The 26663-nt window shown below is 39.3% G+C and overlaps 2 protein-coding genes across 3 annotated transcripts in view; both read left to right on the forward strand.

Annotated features, from left to right (window-relative positions):
• scaf8 (SR-related CTD-associated factor 8) overlaps positions 1-23786 on the forward strand; it is a 30064-nt gene extending 6278 nt beyond the window's left edge. For both annotated transcript variants that reach the window (XM_028437232.1, XM_028437233.1), the window contains 18 exons: positions 12049-12093; positions 12536-12697; positions 12858-13014; positions 16159-16286; positions 16402-16578; positions 16658-16734; positions 16827-16938; positions 17747-17872; positions 18010-18113; positions 18444-18637; positions 18744-18844; positions 19007-19120; positions 19257-19413; positions 19697-19827; positions 19938-20079; positions 20164-20211; positions 20302-20514; positions 20641-23786. In XM_028437232.1, the coding sequence (XP_028293033.1) occupies positions 12049-12093; positions 12536-12697; positions 12858-13014; positions 16159-16286; positions 16402-16578; positions 16658-16734; positions 16827-16938; positions 17747-17872; positions 18010-18113; positions 18444-18637; positions 18744-18844; positions 19007-19120; positions 19257-19413; positions 19697-19827; positions 19938-20079; positions 20164-20211; positions 20302-20514; positions 20641-22493 (4041 nt within the window). In that variant the 3' untranslated portion in view covers positions 22494-23786. The remainder of the gene's footprint in view (positions 1-12048; positions 12094-12535; positions 12698-12857; positions 13015-16158; positions 16287-16401; positions 16579-16657; positions 16735-16826; positions 16939-17746; positions 17873-18009; positions 18114-18443; positions 18638-18743; positions 18845-19006; positions 19121-19256; positions 19414-19696; positions 19828-19937; positions 20080-20163; positions 20212-20301; positions 20515-20640) is intronic.
• tiam2a (TIAM Rac1 associated GEF 2a) overlaps positions 22454-26663 on the forward strand; it is a 97989-nt gene continuing 93779 nt past the window's right edge. Inside the window, exon 1 of the mRNA XM_028437237.1 lies at positions 22454-22507. The gene's annotated coding sequence lies outside the window, so the exon portion shown is untranslated. The remainder of the gene's footprint in view (positions 22508-26663) is intronic.

The following is a 26663-nucleotide window of genomic DNA, read 5'->3' on the forward strand; positions in this document are numbered from 1 at the left end:
AATATGAGTAATACTAATAATAATAACCTTTCACGATTAGGTTTTTTACAACTGCTTGTGCAAAGAAAAATGCAAACCATTATTTAGCAGTCACAGCTTCTGTAAACAGATCATCACTGAGTCATATTTAATGTTCATAAGACAAACTAAAGAATAAAATAAAATGCACTTTTGAAAACAGATCTGGCGTCAGTTAGGGCTTTAGCACAGGTAGAGGGAGCTGCCAGAGTACCGCCTTAGCCTAAGTAATCTGAGATACTTTTCACAACATTTTTGCTGGAGTTCCATTTACAATCTGTCTTGGAGGAATCCGAGTTAAAAAGGGACACCTCAGTTTGTCTATCGCCAGAGTAAGACTAAGCAGCACGGCATTCTTCACGACCTGCGTCTTGTCAAGTTTACCATCTTTCTACGCCTGATTTGAAGCATTTAGGTGTGTGATAAATGTCATTTTTAGGTGCTGCTGCTCTCGTGGACCTCTGTGTTGTAACTTTGTTGTGGTAAAAATGTGTGAAGCAGTGATGATGCATTCAATATGCGTCAGAAACACAGGATAGAATGAAATGCAACATAAAAAATCATCCCGCGATCCTGAAAACAGGAACAAGCAGGTCAGAAAATTGATGGATGGATGGGTGAAAAATTGATGCAACCATGGATGCATCACAATTTCACCCGTAAATTGAATCGATGCACTCGCGTTGAATACGTTCGTATCGAATAATCTCCACACTAGGGCTGGGCAATATGGACCAAAACTCATATCTTAACCTTTTCTCAAAGTGGTGACATGCGATATCAACCTCTATATCTGACAGTCTTACCTAAAAGACAAATCAGAATTAATTTTGCTGATGCAAAATGCCACACAATTAATCTGTTTTTCATGCTGTTTTGAGAAGAAGTGAAAGCAGCAACTCCTAAAATGAGTATTTTAATACACAATAAGCTATAAAATAGAAATATATTATTATTGGTGATAATATAATTTTTCCTATCGCAAAAATAGAAATCTCAATATATTGCCTATGCCTACATCACACATTGCTTTTTGAGCTAACAGAACAAGACAAATGCGTTTCAAAAATAGCTATTTTTGTATGATTGGCATGTTGCCTTTTAGTGCAGCTTGGTGTGTAGAAGGAAAGTGGAAGAGGTTTGAAACCACCCTGAGAAGCAGGGATAACGTTTGCTGTCTCAGTTGTTGGCTTTGAAGGGTCATGATGAGGTCAAAACGTTGAGTGTCCAATATTTGTTCAGGAGAATATGATGAAAAGAAATTTCAGCAATGGATGGATATTTGGATTTCAAAGTGGCAACCAAAGTTTTTCAAGGTTTTTAAACAAATATCCTTATGACATAGTATGAAAAACAAAAGGCAATACTGATGATTTATAGGTTTTTAACCTCAATTTAAATTTCCTGCTGTAAAATTATTGGTTTGAACAAACTGAAGCTCAGCAGAAGCTTGAAAATATGTCATCTATTTAAGACTCTGAATGCATGCACAAACACCTTTTTGAAATATGAAGTTTCAGGAATTTTCAATCTCGCTCTAAATGTACTCAAAGATGTTTTAGATAATAAATTAAAAAAATAATATTTTTGTCTTTTCTCGAAATGGCGATATGCTATGTATAGCTCAATATTATTTTCTCTCAATATGATATGATGACATAAAGCTAGATATTTTTCTCAATAAAGTCTTATCAGAAAGACAGTTGAGCTAGTGTCAATGTCGGGGCCTCCAGTTTCCTATAATCTCGGAAAACAAACAGAATTCACTTCCTAAAACAATAATGGCAATATTCTTATTCTTCTTTTCTTCTTCTTTATTTTTTAACACAAAATCAAGCAGTTGCAATATGACATGCATGTTTTGGGACAATATTACGCATTTACACTCAATTTTTCCCAGTAAATGAGTGAGCAAAGAGATGGAAAGGTCCATTCTTGCACAATGTCTGGGGTAATATTACGTGATTTGGTGGAGTTTACCTCCTACCAACATGTTTTTGGACATTATCACACATTGAAACACTATTTTTCGCTGTGAAACGTATGGCCTACAGTCTTAACAAGTTTAGCAAATCTCTATTGATTTCAGTGTGTGCTTTTGGCCTATTGCTGCAGCATAGAAATATAAAATGTATAATACTTTATTACCTTTATTAAACATGTTGGCCATGTTTTTGGGAAGTTTAATAGCATTAATAAGATCTAACAAGGGAAACAAAATGGAAATAGGTCAAATATTTAGGAAATGGCTTAAATCTAAATCAGAATTTGGGATATTTGAAACAAAAGATCAGAGGGTATACACCTGTGTAGAATGCAACACGGACACTTTTATTAACAACAAGCTGCACAATATCAACCTTTTCTCCCATAAGGGACAGCACATGAGAGTAAGTTTTGTAGGGTGGCCAGTTTTGTGTTCGGTCTGAGTTGCAGCACAGTTTTTTTTTTCTACAGACTCAGGCACCAAAACCCTAATTTAAAGTGCATATTATTCTACATTAGAAAATCAAGCCAATTAAAAAATTGGTCGAGTTAGTCAAAAATGAATTGGTCAATGTTTAAAATTTGTTTCCAAAAAAGTCTCTCCAGTATTTACAGTGGTAAATCAAACTTTATTGATCTAGCACTTCCACCTTCCCCATCCTTGGGGCAACTCTGGAATAGATACAATAAAATAACTGAAAGGGTATAAAAATGTTATTCCTGGAGTTCACCAGCAACTTTGTCAGTTTTGTGAAGGATGCTGTCTTGGGTTTTCTACATTTATCTTTTGTCAACATGACCGTTGAGATGTCTGGCACCTTAATGACCAATGGAATCTTTTCACACAAAGCACTCAATCTTCCTTCATGTTTCCTTTGCAAAAATGGTCTTACGTTGAATACAATACACAACTCATTGCATAATTGCATCATTTGACAGTAAGGTAGGCTTACCTGGTTTTTCAGTTGTTTTTTTTTAATTTTGTTTTTCATCAAGACCGTGAATTTAAATCTAATCGTTGAGCACCAAAGCTTTTGGGTACAAGAACAGTTATCTACAAGGCTGTAGGGATGGAAGACAATTAAAGTTTTTGATACATTTGTATCGTAATTAATCATTATCAATACATACATTTCTAATAATCGATTACAAAAATGTTTAATTACATGACAGAAGAGACAAAGCAGAACAAAAAATGCAAAACATTGAAATACTGCGTGACCCAGATCTTTTAACAGGAGCTCATAAAAGGCAGGCATGACTACATGAGATTTACCCAGCTACACTTAAACCGTATTGGAACTTAAGAATACTGCAGGCTTCATCGTGAATTCACTAAACCTTTATAATTGGAAAAAGAAAATAACATTTGTTTTAAACGGGTATCTATTTTATTCGGACACGCATGTAAGCCTGGGTCGATTTTTTTTGGTTTGTTCAAAAGGCTTTTAATAAAAAAAACAACATATTCACATTATAACAAGTTTTTTCTGTGTGCCTTGTCATCGGCTGAAACCCTGAGACAAACTCAACAATCCCCTGGAGTTTGATCCAACCCAGGTTAAGAATTAAAGGATTCAAAGCTACCGTATAGAAGTCTTCCAGTTTCTCTAAAGTTCGCAGTAAAAGTGAACGGACAAGGACCATATTGTGTATGACTCACTCCAAATATTCCAGCACTGTATTAAGTGATGGAGAACGAGGGTTGTGGTTGTTCAAGCCCTGCTTAACACTTTGGAGCCAAGATATACGGATCCTGCCTCTTTACAACAATCTAAGCCGCACATTTGCTTGGAAGTTGCTTATTTGCTGCAATTTTGCTCTTTATTTGTGACAAAGGAAAGCCTTTTGCTAAAGAAACACCATTACGCTGCTAATTGAGTTTAATATATATATAATAGACTATATATAGGAACAGCCCTTTCGAGTTTAGTGTATCTTTATTTAGGGCCTAAAAATTTTTGTGATCACAAAAAACTGATGGAAACAAAAAAAAAATGGCCTCATTATTGTTTTTTATTACTATTTTAATTTTATTAACATTTTTAAACAAAATAAAGCGGAAGTTGCAATATGACACGGAATATACGCTCATGTTTTGCAACAATATCACACATATATATGCAATTTTTCCACATGTGATTTCAGCTTGTGCATTCACCCCATTGCTGCAGCATAGAAATATGAAATAAATCACAATGGTTAAGTTGACTAACCATGGTAAGCATGTGATAAGAGAAAGCTGATGAAATGGAAATGACAGATATGGTTAAACTCTGAAACAGAATCGTGGAAATTATGAAGCGGAAAATCGGAAGCTTTATTATATATGTTACAAGCAAGGGTGCTACTACTTAAGCACTCTACCATGCAGTTCTAATTGAACAGTTAACAAATGTCCGCTGTTGGAATGAAGCTAAAGTTACGTCTGAAACCAGGGGCGGCCCCAACATAATTCCTTCACAGAAAGTCCTTCAATGCAGCTTGTAAACATACTTGTTCAGAGCATTACTAAATTTCTGCTTACAGGGGATACTATGGATGGCTGGCATGTCACTAACCGCACCCCCACCAGATTGTTCCCCTATATTTCCTAGTGGCCAAATGTTCTTTGTCAGAAGAACTTACCTGTTTGTTAAGGCCCCATCAAGTGCTGGTTCTCGGAGGTGGTGGAGCATCATCCCACCAATGAACAGATATCCTTTCACGCAGCTTTCATCGCAGTTGCTAGCCATATTTTTGCACTTCCAACTCGCTGTAGACCAACTGAACCTTATTGCTTCGCGTTGCCTGTCACTAGGTTATCTACGAAACGTGGTTGGGAGGCCTGGTGAATTACGGAGTTCGTTTCTACTCAGCCGTGGCTCATTTCTGCTGGTATCAGCTCTGTCTGTTAGGCTACCGGTTATGCACCCACCAGCATGCTGAGTGGGTGTAGGGAGGCAGGTAGTTGCTGAGAAAGGTGATATGTAATCCTTTCGCAACATACATAACTCCAGGATGCTGCACTTTATCGCCAGGGGAGAGCTTACGAGAGCGCACACGGAACCATATCAACAGAAAAGCTACGTTTGTAAACCCAGAATGTAAACAGACCTGTTACGCCTCTGCCTTCCACAATGCACCATTTCTTTAGAGCGACAGGCCGTGCCAAATCAACGATAGTGCGTCATATCCTAACCAAAAAGGCAGCTGTCCATAGTTTATGCCCCTCGTTGTAAAACCATTCTAAAAAGACCTCTTAATGTGGGTAGTAATTAGGGGTATGTATTGCTTGGAATCTGGAGATACGATTAGTATCCCGATACATAGGTCACGATAAGATACAATATATCTTGATATTAAAGTATAACGCGATTATTGCAATTTTTTTTAATATGACTTAAAAAACAACTTATCTGTAAATGTGTACACCTTCATGAGAACATTATGTATGAAATATATTTTATTGGCATATTTCACTCTCAAAACATGCCATGTGCCAACAAATTAAAATAAGAATGTAACATACATTCTGCCTGTGGCTTTTAAACCAACTTTGACTTAAGTGCAACTTAACTGAGGTATATGCCTAGAACAGCAAATAAAAGCAGAAAGTTAGTACTTTCTTTTTAGATTTTTTTGAAAAAACACAAGCTGGTCAACATTCGCAGGTTTCAACGCACTTCTTTGTGCAGTTACTATATCTCCTACAGTGGAAAAGACTTAACAAAATTTTAAAAAATCAATATGAATGCATTTTGAATCGATCCGAGAATCGCCCAACGTAATATTGCGATATATTGCCAAATCGATTTTTTTTTCAACACCCCTAGTAGTAATGCTGTGAAAATGTGCATCTCAATCTAGACGTAGTGTTCATTATGTAAGCAGGAGACAAAAGGCCACACAAGGAGGATATCATTGGAGGAGGATATATTAGGGCGACCGTGGCTCAGGTGGTAGAGGGTCGTCTTCTGATCGAGAGGTTGCGGGTTCGACCCCAGTACCTGACTATGTGTCGAAGTGTCCTTGGACAAGACACTGAACCCTAAGTTGCTCCCAGTGGTCGACTTGCGCCTTGCATGGCAGTCCTGTCCCACTGGTGTGTGAATGTGAGAGTGATTGGGTGAATGAGCTGTTATGTAAAGCGCTTTGAGACTGCTTCAGTGTGGTGATAAAGCGCTATATAAATCAAGTCCATTTACCATTTGACAAGAACTTGCAATCATTCTGTGTCCAAATACTCAGCTAATTAGTGAGGAAGGCTTGATTGGGAAAGAGCCACACCTGAGTCCAAAACATGAGCCAGCTAATCACTCAACCCAGAGTTAACAAAACATGCAACAAGAACTAGAACTGAAACTAAACAGAATAAACAAACAAAGAAATACCTATAGAACTAAAAGATGACCACAACAGTTAAACACAAACAAAACCAAACAAACCCTGACAGATGCATCAAAATCAAATTGGCACCTAAAGATTCCCAGCTCTACTCGGCAGCTGTAACCTTTGTGTTGTTGGAAGTTACAGAAAATGTTCAACTCTTGTCTGGGACACTGGCTGCATTAAGACTTGACATAGTTATTGAAACATATCACACTGTAATAGTTGTGCTTTTGTGGATGTATGTTGTATCTGTTAGCTGGCAGACAGATGGAGGATGTCATTGTATCACATTAGGAAGGTTACTTCTTCACACACTGCTGACTCTAGTTGGCATAGAATTTAACAGTTATGTTTACCACTTGACTTAACCACCTCATCAATGTGACCAAATTGGTTGAGGGAAACATTTAAAACATGCTTGATAGAAGCTCTCAAGGTTTGGACTTTAACAACTTTTTGTTTGTGCCTCAGGGTGATGTGTAAGGAAACAAAGCAATTAAAGCAACTCTCTTATTTATCTTTTTTTATCTCTTAATTTGCAAACACGACCGTCAGCAGCAGTCGTATTTGATTAGATTTTCTTGTGGTTGTGGCTTTTGTTAAAACTGATCAACCCTAATTCAAGAAAGAAAATGCTGCATTTTTGTGACTCAATGATAACAGTTCTGTTATTAAGTACTATTTTATTAGCCTACTAGTCAATGATTATATCGGCACCATGTAAGAGGGAAGATAATAGAAACTATGGACGATGCACACTGGGAATGGATTCTCAATTATTACACACATTTTAACTATGTATGATAGGACAAATAGTTTCATTTTTTTCTTCTGAAATAGCTACATTAATGGAGGATGGTCAAAGTTTTCCTAATCATTAATAAATACAGAAGAATAGATAATGTTTACCAAAATAAAATGTTACAGCCACATGTACCATTTCTCTAAAGGAGTTCATTAATATGCACACATTTATAATGAATTGCAGCAATTTGCAAAGTCAAACTCTTCGCATTACCAAATTCCACCTGGGTGGCTGCATGGGTGCTGCTTACACACACATTGTTTACATGCGACAGAGAGAAATGTCTCATTCTGTTTGTAAATTCCATGGTCACCATCTCATCTTTCAGCAACTTTTTGCCTCACTTCTTTGGCTCCTGCTGTAGTTTTTGATGTTTATCATGCTGAAGTTTTAAAAAACAGAAACAAAACAGACTGAACTGGTCAAATTAGCACTGAACCTATGAACTATTTATGTATTTATATCAAATATTTGTAACGTTGACATCCCTAAAATCTAATTCAGAAAATATACTTTATTGTAGAAATATCAATAGGGCCATTCAATGGTTTAATTGAAGATATATGCAGATTTGTGTTTTTGCTAAATTCCCTTTTTTCTGTTTGTATTGCTTATTGCCTACACATCTCAAATTTGATCAGATATAATCTGCCCAGTGTTTTGCAACTGATTTATTTGAGTGTGTTATTTGCATACTTGTAAATTAGAAATGTTATATTCCCCTACTAAACTGGCTAAAAACATTTACCAAGGACACTTTGTACATTTTGTACTTTTCCACATTTAGTGGCATTACTACAACCACAAATGTATTTCATTGGGACGTTATGTGTGAGAGCAACACAATGTCCTGTATAATTGTAATGTAGAATAAAAGGGAGACATAGTGGTCAAACTATTTGAAAATAAAAGTTGAAAAGTGTGACTGCAAAAGTATTCAGCTCATTTTACTCTGATAACCCTAATTCCCTAATTAATTGTAATGTAACGGGTGGGGGTGGGGGGTGAACCCTGTATATCTGACATGGTACCTTCACTACTGCTAACATGGTAGTAACCACCTAATTAAATTGCCTTTTTCAACGCAATCTCAACACTAATTTATTTGTTATCCAAGTGATTTTGGTCAAGTCAATCTAAATTTTACTCATCAAATGCTGTATGAAGACTGAGGAGGAGGAGTTTCTGCCTTTGGGAGAATTATTGATGTTACTTTTACATTGTCATTCTTGTTCAAAGAACTCTATCCCGCTTTCTCAGCCGCTACGTAGTTTGTTTGTTTTTCTTTTCTTTTCTCAAACAACTTTTCCATATTCTGTGAATTCAAAAGTTGCCCAAATAGTGTAGCAATTTTTTTTACTTTATGCACTTTTTGAGAACAGTATGACGACTTCATACAATACTGGTGAAATTTCTCTAACCATTTTCAGACAGGAGTAGATGTGCGCTCCAAAACGTGGCATATGCTATGTTTCTTCATTTGTTAGGCTTTCTTTCTTTTAATTATTTTCTAAAGTAGCAATTCCTGAGTGGGCCTATATTTACTATAAATCTTTCTACTGTCAGACCTAAAATGTTTTTTTTGGGATAATTTATCCGTATTTTATAACAAGTCAAATAACGGCCTTAGAGCTGATTGATTTGGATCCTTGTTATCCCCCGCCACAAGTGAGGAATATAGATTTGAGCTTCGTGCGTCCGTCCGTCCGAGTTAAAGGAGACAGCTTTTCTCAGAAACCGTTTGAGATAGGATAACTAAATTTGGTGTTTGGCTTCAGGCTATCAATACCGTGATGGAGTTCAAAAATGAGAAGTCCGGAATTATTTATTTCAGGGTTATTGCCCTTGTGCCGTTCTTCTTTACTCTGTTCAAGGTATCTTCAAAGGGGAGAGCTTTTCTTAGAAGCCGTTTAGGATAGGATAGCCAAATTTGGTGTGTGGCTTCAGAGTATCAATACCTTGATGGAGTTCGAAAATGAGAAGTCCGCAATTAATCCTTCCAGAGTTATTGCCCTTGTGCCATTTTTCTTTACTCTGTTCAAGGAATCTTCAAACGGGAGAGCTTTTCTTAGAAGCCGTTTAGGATAAGATAACCAAATTTGGTGTGTGGCTTCAGGGTATCAATACCTTGACGGAGTTCGAAAATTGCACAATATTTTTTCCCGGAGTTATTGCCCTTGTTCCGTTAAGTGGACAGCTTTTTTAAGAAAATGTTAAAGAATTATTTTACATTCTGATGTGATAATATTTCCTTTTGTATAAATCTAAGTTAGATTTAGGAAAAGGTTGAGTTATAATGAGAACCAATCTGGCGGGGGATGTTGATGACTGTCTTCTTGTTGTGAGATTGTAACAATTGAAATCTTCCCCCAGCAAAATTATTTTATAAATGTTTTTAAATAATGCAAGATTAGTATTCTTTAACAGGGTTCTTCCATTGTTGTCTCATGGGTCCAACCATTGTAAAGGCCTTTTAAAGCCATCTAAATAAGACTTTAAACAAGATGTCCAATACAAAGCTGACAGTACCTCTATAGTTCCAGTGGGTGGGGCTAATAACGTTCTAATTTTGTTGTTGCAACCAACCAGGTAATTCATTCAACAGGAGGAAATTTTAGAATCAAATTTAAAAACCAAAGGTTGATTATCAGCCTATATCTGAAAGATTGTGGGGCTATTAATGTGTGGTATGGATTTTGGCTAAAAAGAAAGGCGTCTTTTTAAATTCTTCTTGATAAACTAAGAATTGTGGTGCCAGGTGATGCCTTTTATCCAATAACACAATAAGTTACATATTTGACTCCTCATCTTACTTCACTTTGCTTTAAACTGATTGAACCGCCCTGTCATATGGAATTTTTTTTGTACCTGCAAATTACATATGTTACCAACAATGGTGCCATCAACACTATTAAACATTTCTTGTAATGTACAGTAATCATCAGTAATGCAAAATGTAAGAAAAAAAGACTGTGGGTAACTGGTTCAGTAACAGTCATGGACAAATAGTCTTTGAGACCAAAGTGGATTACTTTTAGTACAGTTCACTGACAGCACAGCTTATGAGTTCCATATTTTGAGATTTATAATATTAATTTTAAAATTTACATCTTGATCATAAATATTAGGGATTATCACTTGATTGTTGATTCTTAAGGCTTAAAAGTGTAAAGAAATGAAAAGAATTATTGAATTATTTTAGCCTGAGAGGGAACAGTTAAACTAAAAGAGCGTTGTTGTTTTGGGGATGGATGAATAAACTGCTTTTAAAAGTAAACTTTCTGAATTCTGGTATAGAAAATGCAATTAGTGGCAGGTAAAGTAGACCATACTGGTATCTGCTCTTTAAATCATGCTTTTTAGTCTGGAGGGAAAAAACACAAAAACTTGTTTTGAAAAAGTCCAATCGTGGTAAACTTGTTTCCTTCAATGAACGTCTCAGATAATTAACTTACAATGTAAAACGCATCCGGTTTTTATTTTCTTTTTGAATTTTTAACTCTTTCAGAAGTCTAATATATTATTTATATCTCTTGCACAACACATTTCTAAAGTATTGACACTTGATATGTATGTTTTGGATACAACTTTTCAGTAAATACTGTTGCACTAAAACCCTTCGGGGGTGGGCTGTTGTCAACACACTGATTGAATTTTTTGCACTGCAGTTTCATCCGATTGCCACGGCTTTCTTGCACCTTTGACCGATTATGTTCTACTTGTCATCAAGTACATAATTAGTCATTTTTTGTGTATACTCAAAAATAGAATTTGGGAAATGTTAAACCAGAAAACTGGAGGCCCTACATTGAGCATGGGACAGTTTGTAAAAAAATTAAATAAAAAAATTGCTGAGTAACACTTTTGTTTCATTCGATGCCCTATTTTAATTGGTAACTGGTCATGGGGGCATTTCTTTATTAAAAGTAATTCAGGAGTTAAAAAGGACGCTAGTTATGTCAACACACAAACCAACCTATGACCTCTTCTTACCTGTAGAATATACAGTAATTACTTTTAATGTACCGTTACTGTTGGACATCTCCATCCTAGGATGTTATACCAATGGCTTAAGGGGCCACAACATAAACAGGATGCCAAACACAGAAAGAACGATGATTAAAGTATTTATTATCAAAGTTAATAAAAGTAGCAACAGAACAAACTAAAAGAGACTGGAGATCCTGGCCAAACTAAACAAAAGTTGGGTGGACACTGGGCCAACCCTATACAGGGCCGTCGCACCCAACGTCCATCCTCTAAACTACAAAAAGTTACAAAAGTCTAAATCTACATAAAGATGAAAACAGGACTACCAGAATTCTCCAACCCAAACTGAAATAACAAACTCATAGAATGTCGAGCGGGGAGCCAAAGAAACTCTCCCCACATGTCTGCTGATGGTCTTATGTTGTGCCTCCTCTCTTGTGGTCATCTCAGCCCTTTTATACAGCTCTTCCTCCTCCCTTTCTTCCTGATTGCTGATGTGAATCAGGTGTGCTTAGTTGAGAGGGAGTAAGGGCAGGCTGAGAGGCCATGAGGCGCCAGTCATAATGCCGTATCTGTTCATTTTTTGTGAAATGCAATGCATTTTGCTGCATTTATAAAGATGTGCCCTATACACAGCTACATTCAGCACAATTTGTTCTAAAGTTGTACCCAATGAATATATGCTTTAAAAAAAGAAAAGAAAACCCTGAAACATAAAAAAAAACCATCCCAAAGTTTGCTAAACATCCCCGATCCACACATGCCACGTGTGGATTAGGGAAGTATTTTTGCAGGCTTTTTTGCATTTTTAACAATTTCTCTGTTTTTACAAAGCTTTTGTAGTGTTTTTGCTAAAATGTTTTCTCCTTTACTTTCAGTTCTACAAACATGTGGTTCAGAGTGTGGAAAAGTTCATACAAAAGGTGAGACATTTGATACAAAAATCTGAAATGAGAAAAACTTTTTAGTGCATTGGTTTTTACATAGGTATAAAAACTGCTAAAGGGCTGCATCAGTATCCACCTTCTATTATCATGTAAAAATGTAGCTACAATTAGTTACTAGAGTGATACAATGGATTTTTTTTTGATAATGTTCTTTTTTAATACTGGTGCTAAAGTTTCAAAATGTTTTGTGGTGCACTGGTGCAAAGTTTCCATATGGTGTTAAATAATGCCTTATGGTGAAACTTAAGTTACTTTTTTATAGACGTGTGTAACATCTAATTGTAACAAGTTAGATTTTTTCTCTCAAAGTAATTGATTTTCTACATAATAATAAGAACTATGGATAAGCTGTGTCGAATGTTAAATTTATTTGAATATTGTACAGTTTTAGTTTCTAAGCAGTATTTTTCCTCCACAGTGCAAACCAGAATACAAGGTCCCTGGGCTGTATGTCATTGACTCCATCGTCAGACAGTCGAGGCACCAGTTTGGCACAGAGAAGGACGTGTTTGCTCCACGTTTCAGCAAGAATATTATTGCCACGTTTCAACAACTGTACCGCTGCCCTTCAGATGACAAGGTTTGACATGTTTGAAACAGTTCTCTTTACCTGCTGAGTATTTCCTCTGAGTGCATGTAACAAGAAGTACTCTGTGTGTTGCATGGTGACTTGACTTGAGGTTACTTTTTAAGGGTGGATTTTTACAACTGTTTCTTCCTTTCTCGTCTGATATTTCTAGAGTAAAATAGTGCGAGTTCTGAACCTCTGGCAAAAGAATGCAGTCTTCAAGAGTGACATCATTCAGCCTCTGTTGGACATGGCAGCAGGGATTCCTCCTCCCAGTGTCACTCCTATTATGCCCAGCAGTGCTGCACCGGTTAATAACGCTACACCTGGTATGTATGAGGATAAACGGGGATAATAAGTAGTGATACATCGAAATTCTTGCTACCGAAACACCTTTTTTTTTTTACCAAAAAAAGCTGACCAAAACAGGATGTTGTAAAGACGCGAGCTAACACCGCGGTCAGCGCACCTGTCTGGAAACACAGAGCGGCTGTATTCTTATACGTCTGAGCACTAAAGTGTTTTCTGAGCAGCGTTTGAGATGGGTGACGTAAGTGCGTTTTATGTTTCTGTGGCACGTTGACACTGTAGTTATGCGTCTCCCTCCGTCAACAAGGAACCACACAGCTGCCTGACACATGGCTAGACATCAGCAGCATGCATGTGGTTTCAGTCTGTCAGCACACATTTCACAGAGATCCTCTGATATTCCTCTCGACTGTACTTTTCCACGTTATGAAGATCATTACTTGGATGGAATTAAACCAGCATGCATAAGAAATGATGCATGTCGCAATCATAGCGTGTACGTCTTGCTCCGTGTACTTGATATAGAAGCAGCGAAGCTGATCTTCACCAAGAGCTTAAATGCACTTTGTGTTTTAATGAGATAACATTTATTGTACTCTCTTCCAGCAGCCCAGTTGGTTCTAAGCCTTTACAATATTTAGATTTAGACAATATTTTTTAATCCCAAAGGGCAATTCTGTTTTACAGTCCACCAGGCCATACATACATTTGAAACAGCAGACAAAGACAATAATATAATGCTCATTTCCACATCAGTTGTATTATTATTATATTTTTTTTAATGTATGAGGTCGTTAACATTATAAACAGGACTCAAAACAACTCGTTACTGTCACACTGCACGTTTATTGTAAGCAGGGGAAGCTCAAACACTGCTTCTATGTCGTTTCAGAAGGGACGGTGCCATAAAAGTAGCATAAAACTCTGTCTATGCCCTCAGTACAACCCAGGAAGTAGGCAGGTCTGACTCAACTCTGACCTTACGTTACTATAGCGGCCTTAAAGGGACAGTCTTCAGAAGGCCATCATTACAGCGCGTGTTTGTGTGTGTGTTAGTAGTGGTAACTGTTACATTATAATATTTTGAATTATAGTGTCTGATAAATTCCCAATGGTCAGTAATAATAAATAAATAATTGATAGGTAATTGTAATAATTAAAAAAAACTGTAACGCACTTTAATGTTTAACTCATTCAGTGCCAGCCATTTTCAAATTTTCTACCCCCTCAGTGCCAGCTGTTTTTGAGCATTTTGACTTGATTTTAAAGACCCATAGAATATTTTCTACTATGACTACTGTCATGAAAAAAAAAAACATTTGTTTCTGGCTCGTTCCGTTCTTTTGTAATCAGCCATTGAATAGAGCAAGTTTTACACAAATCTTCAGTTTCAGAGCAAAAAGCTGAGAAAACAGCCTTTTTGTAAAAAAAAAAAAAAAAAAAAAAAAAAAAAAAAAACCCTGTCAGTGACTTTAAAGCTATTTTTTTTGCTTTAGTGACAACTCTAACATCTGAACATTGTTTCCTTATATAAAACATTAAAAAAAAACACTGAGACTGGGCTTTTGATGGCAAAATTATTATTATTTTGCTGTCTGTCAGAGTTGAATGGATTTCTTACTGTATTTTGGCGTTCCTCCAACTTTCCCTCCCGTCAGTCTGCACACAGACGTAACTTCCTCTTCCTCCCGACACGCAACAATGACCCGTTTAGCCCTGTTAGTTGATGGTTTTATCTCACGATCACAACATCTATCAATAATCTACTCAGGTCCACATATGTTCTGTGTTAGTATGTGGTGTTGTGAGCTGCTGGATACGTCACAATATCACTCTGTAGCGCCATAATCTCACCGTTCCTGTTTCTCCTCCCCAGCTAATGGTAGCATCAGTGGCTAATCTCTCATCTAAAGGTTCACCGCTGCCATCGTCAGGGCACAGTTGGTCACTACAACACCCCACAGCTTAGATATTGATGAGGGACCTCCGTCAGGGTGTTTTCTAGTAATCCCCGTGAAAAAACGCAAATGACGAGTTTTTCGTCAATGGTGCTGAGCGTTTGGATTTGGAATGACGAGATATCTCGTCGGGGGCACTGAGTGAGTTAATAAAGGTCTCTGTGTGACATTTGGCATGTGGCTTTAAGTGACTTACCAGAAATAATGGTTTAATGGTTAATTAAATTAATGATTTTTAAGATTTACTATGGGGTTTGCCTCTGAAAAAAGAAACTAACAGGTACACTATGCTATATTAATTAGGGGAAGCCCCAATTACATCACAGAGAAAACATATTGAGTATGACCATTCTGGTTCAATTGTATGCATCAAAGCATCATCTCAAGGGAAGGACAAAATATTGAGATATACATCGTATATTGTGATATAGCTTGAAAATATCGAGATATTGAAAAATGGCCTTATCACCTAGCCCTACATTGAGCCTCCTTTCCTTAGCTTAAAGAGAATTCAAACGCTCCTTAACATGGCCACTACTAAACACTTCCGGGGGTTAAGGAACAGTGGATAGGAAAGGCGATAGGAAGGACTATTGGGACGCAGCCTCTTTCACCTTCCTCTCAGGATTGGTCCTTGTCTTCCACCTACTCACCAATCAGGAGCAGCCTTTCACCAACTGGAAACCAGACCAGCCTCCAACCTATCATTCAATCAGTTTCAAAGGTCCTCATTTACATTCACTCAAGGCGACTGACTAGCAGTTTGCCTCATTTGTGTTCTCCTTGGGAGATTTGTGTGTTTGCTCAGTGCTAAAAATAGTGTTTTTGATTGTTTGAACTTTGTGATCCACCTGAATTTGCAGTGCATTTTTTGCTGAACACTTTTATAGTCCTGTGCACCTCATTTTTTTTAGTAGTTTTTTTTGTTTGAATCGCAAGGTGTTCTTAGTTGGTTTTTAGCCAAAGTGTTTTGAGTATTTGCACGTGTTCATTTTGATTTGAATTGCTCCACTTGTTAGATTATCAATAAGTTGTTCAGCTTTTACACAATTCCAACTGGTTGTGTTGCACTCCTTATTCCTAGACCTGAAGGGGTCGCAACACCAACAAGTTTAATTTTGGTGCATCCCTAATAGTAAGAACTCCCGGTTTGCTTGACTGCAGTGTTTTCATATTTTACCATATCGTCTCATTTACTGTGTCCAGGCACCCCAGCAACACCAGCTACCCCAGCCAACATAGTCCAGGGTCTGCCTGACTGGGCTTCTCAGATCAACAACACAGATACAGTGGCTGCTGTCGCACAAATCTTACAGAGTCCCCAGGGACAGCAGGTTTGTGTGTCCTTTGACCAAAGCTCAACTAAGATGGAAAAAAAAATTCCTATTGTTACTGTTTTTTTTTGTGATTGCTTAAAACTGTGTAAAGCTCTATATTGTCTTCTTCTAGCTTCAGCAGCTGGTGCAGAGCCTGCAGATGCAGCAGCAGAAGCCTCAGCCATCCCTGCTCCAGGCACTGGATGCTGGACTGGTGGTGCAGCTGCAAGCTTTGACTGCTCAACTCACTGCAGCTGCTACAGCCAACAGCCTCAATCCTTTGGAGCAAAGGGTGTCTTCGTTTAATAAGGTAATGGTGCTGATGGAAGACATGTCGTTATTTCTGTAGTTTTATCCTTTCTCATAAAATATAAATGTTTTGATTGCAGAAGCTTTTGGGCTCTTTTGATTTTGGGAATGATTCTGAGCGAAATGACGACTCAAAAAAGGATACATCATCTCAGCTGTGAGTTCAGTGTGACCTCTTGTTTTGCTTTTTTTTTTTTTTTAACCCCCCCTTCACTCTCATATTCTAATCAAGGTGTTGTTGTCTTCCAGGCCTATGGTTTCGGAGCCCATCAACAGCTCGCTCTTTCACCAGTTGGCAGAACAGCTACAGCAGCAGAACCTAGAGCAGTTTCAGAAGCAACTGATGGAGCACCAGCAAAAGGTAACCCAACGCTGACATATGTATACATGGCCATGATGCTTTCATTTTAACCTTTTCCCCCAACTTTTATTTACCGGTTTGCTTTAAATTAAAGCATTTAGTGGGTCTTTTCAATGGTTTTGTAGGCAACTTTTATTGCAGCCGGGCCACAAAAACATTTGTTTGATCGGAGAGCCACATGACCAACATTCATGTCAGCATTTAGAATATTGACCAATCTCAGCATTAATACAGGAAAGAACAAAGAATTTTATGTTTTTCTGTCATTCTGTGTATGTTTTGTCGTTGTGAGGCATTTAGTGCATTTCTGTATTCCTTTTGTGTATTGTTCTGTAAAATGTTTTTTTGAGTGATATTGTGTATTTGTGCTGCCAATTTCTGTGTATTTATGTTGTTGTTTTGGATGTTTGTTTGGATGTAATTTTTATGTTTTTCTTGTCTATTTGTGTACTTTTGTTGTCATTTTCTGTGCTTTTGTATATTTTTCTGAGTAGTTTTGTGTATTACTGTTTTTTTTGTTTATTTTTGTAGTAGTATTTGTGTTTTTGGAGTATTTTCTGTGGGGTTTTTTTTTGTATTTTACTGTATTTTCCAGCAATGTTGTAAGTTTTTTTTGTATTTTTTAATGTATTCTTGCTCCTGTTTTGTGCATGTTTCTGTCATTTTGTACATTTACTTTAAGCCGAGGGCCGCATGTGGCCCCTGGGCCGCTATTCGCCTATGTCTGCTTTAGTAGAAGGACGTGGGCTAAGAAAATTAAATGAGGTCATATAAATGATTATAAACATTGACTTTGTTTTTCCGGTAGACACTGAGCATTGAAGGGCAGGACTCAATCTTTGGTCCAGACAGTTCGGCTGGTCAGAGCAGCAGCCAGCCACAACTTGCTGACCAAGACAATAAGATGGATGACTCTATGGACAACCAACAGCAGGTAGACACTGAAATGTGATATCTTGTCCTTTCGTAAAATATAGCAATTTCAACATTCAACACCCTTAAGCTCATGTCTGGAGATCGATATGACAGCAATTTTCTACAGAAACCATAAAAATAACCAAATTTTTTCAGGACATGGAGTTGGACGATTGTCCCGATGGAATTGAGGAAGAAATGTTTGGGGGCGAGGAGAAGAAAACCACGAGGTCCAGGACACGATCAAGGTCACGCTCTCGGTCAGTTCCAATTCGATCTTAGACCTCGTTTGTGGAACCAAAATTTCAATGTTAAACTAATTGCAGAAGTGTTATTTGTGCTTTAAGTGGCTATTCAAGTTCAGCCAATGGAAATGTACTGATTTCTGTCTCACAGTTTAAATAATACACCATTTAATTCTATAGAACTGGAGGATGAAATTTTTTTTTCTGCCATAACAGTGGAGAAATTAGACATAGAATTTCAGGGCTTTTTTAATTATTTGTTCTGTTCACATCACAGAAAACAATAAACCACAAAAATCTGGCCTTAGGAAAAGCTGTAAGGGTTTGCTATCTGTTATACTGCAGGTCCCCAAAAAGAAGACGGTCCCGTTCCCGCTCTGGCTCTCGGAAACGGAAGCACCGAAAGCGGTCTCGCTCACGCTCCAGAGATCGCAAGAGGAAGACGTCCCGGTCTTACTCGAGTGAAAGACGTGCCCGTGAGCGAGAGAAGGAGCGGCAGAAAAAAGGACTGCCTCCTGTACGATCAAAGACTCTTAGTGGTAATAGGACGTCATTTGTTGTTTCTTCTTCACCAGTTAGATTTTTTTTTTCCTGTCAAAAGTTTTTCTACATTATAGAAATTCACTTTTTGTCTGTCTCTCTCAGTGTGCAGCACAACTCTGTGGGTGGGCCAGGTAGACAAAAAAGCGACTCAGCAAGACCTCACCAATCTGTTTGAAGAGTTTGGCCAGATCGAGTCTATCAATGTAAGCTGGTTTATCTCCCATATGAAGCCTTTTGTCTAGGTTTAGTCTCTATGTAGCACTCAAATGGAAAAGCGATGCGGTTGCTCAGGTTGCATCTGCCCAACAAGTCTGCTGTGTCTTTAAATGTTGCTGTGATGTAATCAGTGCGTGTTGTCTCAACAGATGATCCCTCCCAGAGGCTGTGCCTACATCTGTATGGTCCACAGGCAAGATGCATACCGTGCACGTCAGAAACTCAGCACTGGCTCTTTTAAAATCGGCTCCAAGATCATCAAGGTTTCTAATTTATTTATTTAATTGCATTCAATGACCCTTTCCTTTAACCCTTCTTGAAAAAAAGAATAAATTTTCCAAAAACGGCCCTGTTTTCTAATAATAATACTTTTACTTGCAATTGCTTTATGTAATTCAGATCGCATGGGCTCTGAACAAAGGGGTGAAGCAGGAGTACAAGCAATTTTGGGATGTGGATCTTGGTGTCACCTACATTCCCTGGGAGAAGGTTAAGATGGATGACTTGGATGGCTTTGCTGAAGGAGGAATCATTGACCAGGAGACTGTTGATGATGGTAAAAAAAAAAAAAGTATTTATGATGAGATAAGATTTGTTCGTCCCACAAAGGGGAAATTTACATTTCGGTTACATACCGTCCAAGGAACATGAAAAGACAATCACATATTACATGGGAGGACAGGAGCGGGAGAACTGTGGGTCGCCACAAGGCTGGTTGATTCAAAACTTACTGAAGAAATCAGGGATTTGGTGGGAATCAAAAAGATATCCACTAACAAGTTACACACTCTAATTTGTGTTACATATTTCACTTTTTTTTTTTTTTTTTTTTTTTTTAGAGTGGGAGACGGTTAAGAATTCAGACACACCCAAAGATACTACAAGTCAAACAGGAAGCACAGAGACTCCAGCAGCTCCTCACACCCAAACAGAGACCTACAGTCAACAGGTTACTATGATGCCTGTACAGGTACAGTCTTAACAGTTATGCATAAACATTCACGGCACTGAATAAAGCTTAAAACTAACTGGTAACATGTACTTGCTTTAAATTTACATTTACGTCTCTGACTCTCTCAGCTCCCAGTGGCCCAAGCAGTTCAAAGTACCGTGGGTCTGGTACCTCCTACGTTCCCTGTGACCATGGGCATACCCCCTCCAGGTTTTGGGCCCCCACCACCCTTCATTCGAGCTGGCTTTAATGCTTCACAGCCTCCACCTGGTAACATTATATCAGTTTGGACACTTGCACATTAATCATAAAACATTAGATGTAATAAAAAATACACAATTTTCTGTTGTGTAGGTTTCATGCCGACTGCACAGACGTCAGGCTTGGCCCCAGTGACAGCATGTATGTATTTTTTATTGGAGTATTTCTTTGAAAACCAATGCTTTAAATGTTTTAACTTGTTGTCATTTTGTGTCAATTGTTCTCCAATAGCTATGGTGCAGCCACCGGTCATCTCCAGTCAAGATGCGATCAAGGAATCTCCATTTGGTGCAATGCTTCCTCCAACCAGCACCATTTCTGGGGGCTTCATGCCCTCAGCTATGCCTGGAGCTAGTATGTTCAACCCAGTGGGAGTCCAAGCCGGTATCGACAAGTCTCAACAGTCTGCAAATGGTTTGGATGCTGCAGAGTTTACACTGCAAGGTGAGGAAATGTTGATGCATTCTTACAAAAAGGTATTTGTTTTCATGCTGGATATTTGTTGATTATTGTCTGAATGGTAATAGTTTGTATAACAGAAGTTTAACACAGTTTTGTGTACGTCCTCAGGCATGCAGAATGCAGTCCGCAGTGGGATGGGTCTTCTTGGTATGCACCCTTCCGCTTCCCTTGGCCACCCATTGCATCAGTCTGGTTTGACTGGGCAGCGAATGCCTGGCCTACTGCCCTTAGATGTCCGCCCTAGCCTCCTCCATCCCGGAGCTGCCGCTCGCTTCCCACTTCTAATGCACCAGGGCCCACCCCAGCAAGCAGCTGGCCTACTTGACACTACGCTTCAGGCTCAAGCTCGGGCTAGAGCTCCCTTCTCCCAGTTAGACCCATTCAACAGGATCCCCAACGTTGCTAATGAAAGTCTGTCCAAATCAGAAAATCAGTCTGCATCTAGGGCTGATGAGGGCAAAGACCAGGACTACCGCTTTCCACCAATGGAAAAGCCGAGCCAAGGCTTGTTGCGAACACCTATGCCTGAGCAAAGGGAGCCTGTTGGAGGTAGTGTCAGGCCTCCCCTGCTCCAGACCCCGGGTGCCCCACCACCCAGATCGAGTCTCGTAGGACGTCTGCAGGCTCTTGCAGGCTTTACTCCTGATAACCGCTGGAACCAAACCAGAGGGGACTTTGATGAAAGAGATGGCATGAGGGGAGGACCCCCAGCCCTAGGTGGTTCAAAGGGTTTCCTGGAGGAGCGCTCTGGGTCAGGACAGAACTTGCCTAACCGATTTGAGAGCCGCCCTGGGGTAACAGGTGGAGCAACGTGTGTAAATGCGAGTGCACCAGCCTGGAACCGTAGCGGGGGTGGCGGTGCTCCATTTGAAAGTGAGATACACCAGGATCTAGATGAAAGAAGAAATCCCTGGGACAGGCAGAGAGACAGAGACGAAAGAGAGTTTGACTTCAGAAAGGAAATGAACGGCAGCCGCCACAGCCGTGAGGGGGAGCGTAACAGGGATGGGCAGCGAGGCAGAGATCGTACCAGAGACCAAGAACGTGAGAGAAACCAGGAGAAAGATAGGGACCGTGAGAGAGAACGTGGAGGCTGGACACCCATCCTCCCTCTGCCTACACCACTGCTCCCAACACCAACCCTCAACCCCAACCTAGGTCTGAACCACGGCAAGCTGCTGTCCCCACTCAAGTTGAATCCTCCGTTTCAACAGCGATTCCAGTCTCCACTCTTGCCTCAAGCTCAGGCTAAACCCCCCCTCCTTGGTTTGAATCCGCCTCCCCCTCAGGTTCAGGTCAAGTCTCTGCCTCTCTCCCAGAACCAATCAGCCCTTTCCATGCCTGAGAAAGAAAGCCCCGCCCCCTCTGAGGAACCGCGGGCTCAGTCTCCTCCTTTGGTCCATTCACCTCCCAACAAAAATCAGACCACCCTGGCAGAGGCTCCCACTCAGTCTCCACAGTTATCAGAGACTGACGTACACAGGATGTCACCACTGTCCCAGCCCATAGACCCATCTCCATCCAAGACCATTTCTTCTCCTGACACCCCTGATCCAGAGACCCCTAGCCATTGCTCTCCGCTGGCGGAAGCCTCATTACACCACTCACCTGTGGCCTTCACACTAACAAAAAGTCCCCCTGGAGATACAACCGAACCTCTGGAAAACCTGGAAAACCTTCCGAAGAACGAGGAGGACCCTTATGAGAGAGCCTTTTCTCCTCAGTCCCGGTGTGAAAATGGGCCGGGAATGGACATCGCTGCGGTCGAGCCCATGCCCGAGGCCTCTCCCCAGGCTTTTCCTGAGTCCCACATTGACCCTTTGCTCCCAAACAGTGTGGCAGACCTGCAGCAGGAGCCGTTTGCATCTCCTCAGGATGCAGACAGTGAACAAAGAGAGCCGGTGGTGGAAGCTGCAAGTCAGCCAGTGGTAGACACTGACTCAGACACTGAGGGGACATAATCATCACTCAGTAGGTAAAAGATCATTTTGTATAGTTGTCTCTTCTTCTCTGTACTCATGTCAGCTAACCACCACCACCACCACAACATGGGACATGGCCTACACTGACGTACACAGCTTTCTTAATAACCAGAAACAAACAATTTTATCTATCATGAAGTCCAGTGTACTTTAACAGAAGGATTTTAGCTCATCTATGAATAGTATATTTTGTTTGTATTTTATTTCTTCCGTTTTTAAAAAAAAAAAAGTTGTAATACAACACCACCCATTTCAGGTAATACGTAAGTCTGATGGATTTTATCACCTGCCAAAATGTTTCAATTGTAAAAGAGGGAAATTAGCTCTGACCTTCCTGTGGAAGTAAGTGCAAAGTTCTCGCTGTTCGACAAGGATTGAATGCAGACATACTTGAAAGTGGCAGCTGCCGGCCATGTTTCTGTCTCATTTACTTCTTTTTAAATGCTGCTGCAAAGTTTTTCATGAATGCTTTTTATGTTGTCCTTCACTGCTCTCTAAACCGAACAAACGGCTCACGTAGAATGAGATCAGTACAGCTGCTTTCACTGGGGAATAAATAAACATTTTAAATCACAAAGATGTAAATGGAAAAATAAAGTGTCTGTAACTTTTTTCAAATCACACGGTGAAACAAACAGAAAATGGTAAAACGGGTTGGAGGAAATGGACAGACGGATGTTCTGATGTTTTTAGTTCAAAATAAAAATGCATTGTCTGTTTAAAACCAACGCTTAGGACTGTTTTCTGACCCAGGAAGTGATAACGAATTGAGCACGGCCAACTCAGTCGATTTGATGTTCTTGTAACTCAAGTTGCTGCTGTACCATCCACCTGCAGAGTATGCTACTTTAGTTGGATACTTTACTTTAGTGTTTAGCTTCTCATGACGTCAGCCTGTTCTTTTTCCCTAAGCGTTTTCCTCGCTGGGTGGCTGTTGAGGGGATTGTGCCTTTTTTTGAATAGATGCGGTCGTTTCTGACGTACTTTGCTTTGTGAAAGCTCTCTAAAAAAGACCTTGCCACTGCGTCAAACTAACTACTTTGTGATTGGTAGCTTTTGATTGGCTTGTAAAGCACTCACCAAGAAGTTAACCTTGTATCCTCCACTGCACTGTGCATGCAGGCCTGTAGCCATGTTTTAACTGACCTGTCTCTTGTTTTTCATACTTGTGGTGGTTTTCTGTTTTGACACGCCTCTAGAAACCCATCATCTCTTCTTTCAGACCAAAATGTCTATAATAGGAGTTGTGATGTTGAATAAAAGTTGAAGGTGGATCAGAGTTTTTTTGCTTCATATTGTCATGAGTTGAAGTTATGGCCAATTAGATGTCACACACTAAACTCCAGTCTAGAATGATAATTTATCTAATTTATATTTAATTTTTTTTAACCAATGGGTTTTTCAGTCAGGGTTACATCAAAATACTTGGATACATTTCTTTTTAATAGTTGTTTAAAAGGTTCTGATTTTAGCTTGTTAAAAATGCAGGTAAACATCAACACGTCTAGACTCTACACTATATGTGAAGAAGAAAAATGTCGTAAATGCTAATTAGTATTTACCTTGTATGCCTACACTTTTAATAATACTTAAACTGTTTGCTTTTTCATTCATTTCATTCAAACAAACTTAGTCCTACAGAGGGTCGAAGAACAAGTTTTAACTTCGGGGGAAAAAATAGTCTACTTTTAAGTTGTGAATCAAGTCAATCAAAACAGTATCGAGTTCAAGTATAATTCTGTTATGAAAGTGGGAAAAAAAACATTTTAGCATCATGTTTTCCTATATTTTCATCATTTTTAACTAAAGCTTGTAAGTCTTGACTCGTGACTATTTTAAGCCCAATTCACAGCCTCAGCTGACTCAAACATAATGGGAAGAAAAGCAAATTTATTTTGGGAATGAAAGACACTAAGATTATAGACATTTGAATCAACCATGGCAAAGAACAACTTTTAAGCTGCTCGGACAAACGTCAATTTCTCACTACTTAACTATGCGTTCATGTATCCTTTCAAACAAATCTCAATCAGTAAGTTTCTTGGTAATTTAAAATGCCTGTTTCAAACAATATACATTGAAACCAGAAAAATATTCCAAGTGAAAGTCCTAAATATCCCAACATGTCAGGAATACATGATGTGGCGACGTCCCAGTTAATGTTGCTCAGGGCAAAGTTGAGGCAACCCTAAAACCCATAAAGCCTTAGACAAATGTTCTACTGTATTGTTTTATTAAGTACGCTAGAGGTGATTAAGTATCTTCACAAGTTCAGATGTGATTAAAGTAACATAAGCTACCTGCTATTTGCCTATCTGAACAAAAGGGAGACTAGACATACGATGAGAGATGTGCTAAGTTTGTTAGCTTATCATTCACCTTGCACCAATGCGACCAGCTTGACAAAGTGCTTTCTCAGCACATCCTATCACCCAGTGCCTTTCTAAGCTCTAATGTATGCAGGCTAGTGTCAGAGAGCCAAGAGTTATTGTACACTCTATTGTCTAAGTGAAACTATTGTTATTCTCTACTCCATTTCAAAGAGAAATATAGTAAGATTCTATGCACTGTGCAGCTTAATGTCCCAGTTATTCCAACCATTCTTTCATTGGAGGCTAGGCCCAGGAGAAAGTATTTATTGATCTTTCTCAAAGTTTGGGGGTAATGCAGTGTTGGAAATACCCTAGTATCTTTTAGTATTGTATGCCTCGGTCCATAAATTCCCAGCTCCAACCCTGGATCCCAATGGTCCGAGCGAGCCTCCAACGTCCAGCCCTCTCACTGACCTCCCCGCAGAAAGATTTGACAGGCTGGGACTTTGAATCAACCGCTGTCACCTCTCAAACACACACTTAAGCCCTCAGCAGTTGGCTTGCATTTCCAAGGAATAACAAGAAATAAAACTCTTCTCTAGAGATGGCCAGTAGCCTTTGGTTTTTTATAACCATGTTCCATGAATCAAAGAGGAAATCTTTTTGAGTATACAATAATCTTACTTAAAATTTGAATCTGCAAGCGGGAAAAACTTTCAGCCCATGGGCTAAAACTGGCCTCCTCAAGGATCTAGTCCTGCTATTTATTTATTTATTTCAATCCAGCCCCTCGGATGCCCCCCCCCCCCCCCACTTGCTTTAAAGGCTAATGATACCCAATCATGCTGCACCATTTGCTCATCATTCTGTCTTTAAATGTTAGCCGGGCCCATGGGGAACAAGGCAAATCAAGCCTGACCTTTAGCTGAGGATTACCTCAGCATGAGAGCAGCATCAAAGCTCAGGAACCATTATGACAAAGAACAATGATACATTTCCTTTTCTCACGCCCCAATGGTAACTGTCAGCAGGGTACAAACATAGTTCCCACTGTGAGGAAGTCAATTATTTAGTGCTGCATTTTTGCCTTGTAAATGGTTTTTACAGTCACATGAAGGAGTTCTTCTAATGACTCTACTTCAAAGTCTTGCTCTTGTCTATATGGGGGTTGAGATGGAAATCTGTTCTAGAGGTTAGGTTTCAGAGTTCTGTTGTGGAAGTACTCCTTCTGACCATATGAGGTCAGTGTGGTACTTACTTAGAGTAGGGTGTGTTCAGAGCTGACTGAATTCTTGGAGTGCGGCACTTAAAATCTGCAGTGCTCATCTTTCTCACCTCCTGTTCTCCACTCAGCACAAAACCAAACCTCTTCAGGAAAGATTCTCTCTTCACAAAAGAATAGGCTCTGAGTTAGAGAATCTGTGATTCTTCTTATTGAAAGTTAGTAGACACCCTTCTGCTTTCCTTTAGGAATCAAACAGTAGTGGGAACAAAGGATAGAGCATCATTCAGTTGGGAATTTGTCTCATTACTGAATTATTAACCGATTACAGCCCGAGTTTGACCTTTGACACAAGATGAAATGAGCATATGTTTGCACAATGTCACAAGCACTTGAGGATTGGCTTAAAAAAAAAATAAACAGCCGTCTATCATCTGTCCTTTTAGTTATGCAGGAGAGGAATCCCCTATCTCCACCCACCTTCTGCAGCAACACTAATTACTAGCCACAGTGGGAGTGTGTGTAACTATTTCTCTTGCCTTAAAAACTGCACTGGCTCTCTCCATCTCTCCCTTGCCCCTCTTATCAAGGGTCGGCACATGCCTCTAGCCTGGG

Source organism: Gouania willdenowi, chromosome 22 (genome assembly GCF_900634775.1).
Source record: "Gouania willdenowi chromosome 22, fGouWil2.1, whole genome shotgun sequence".
Lineage (NCBI taxonomy): Eukaryota > Metazoa > Chordata > Actinopteri > Blenniiformes > Gobiesocidae > Gouania > Gouania willdenowi.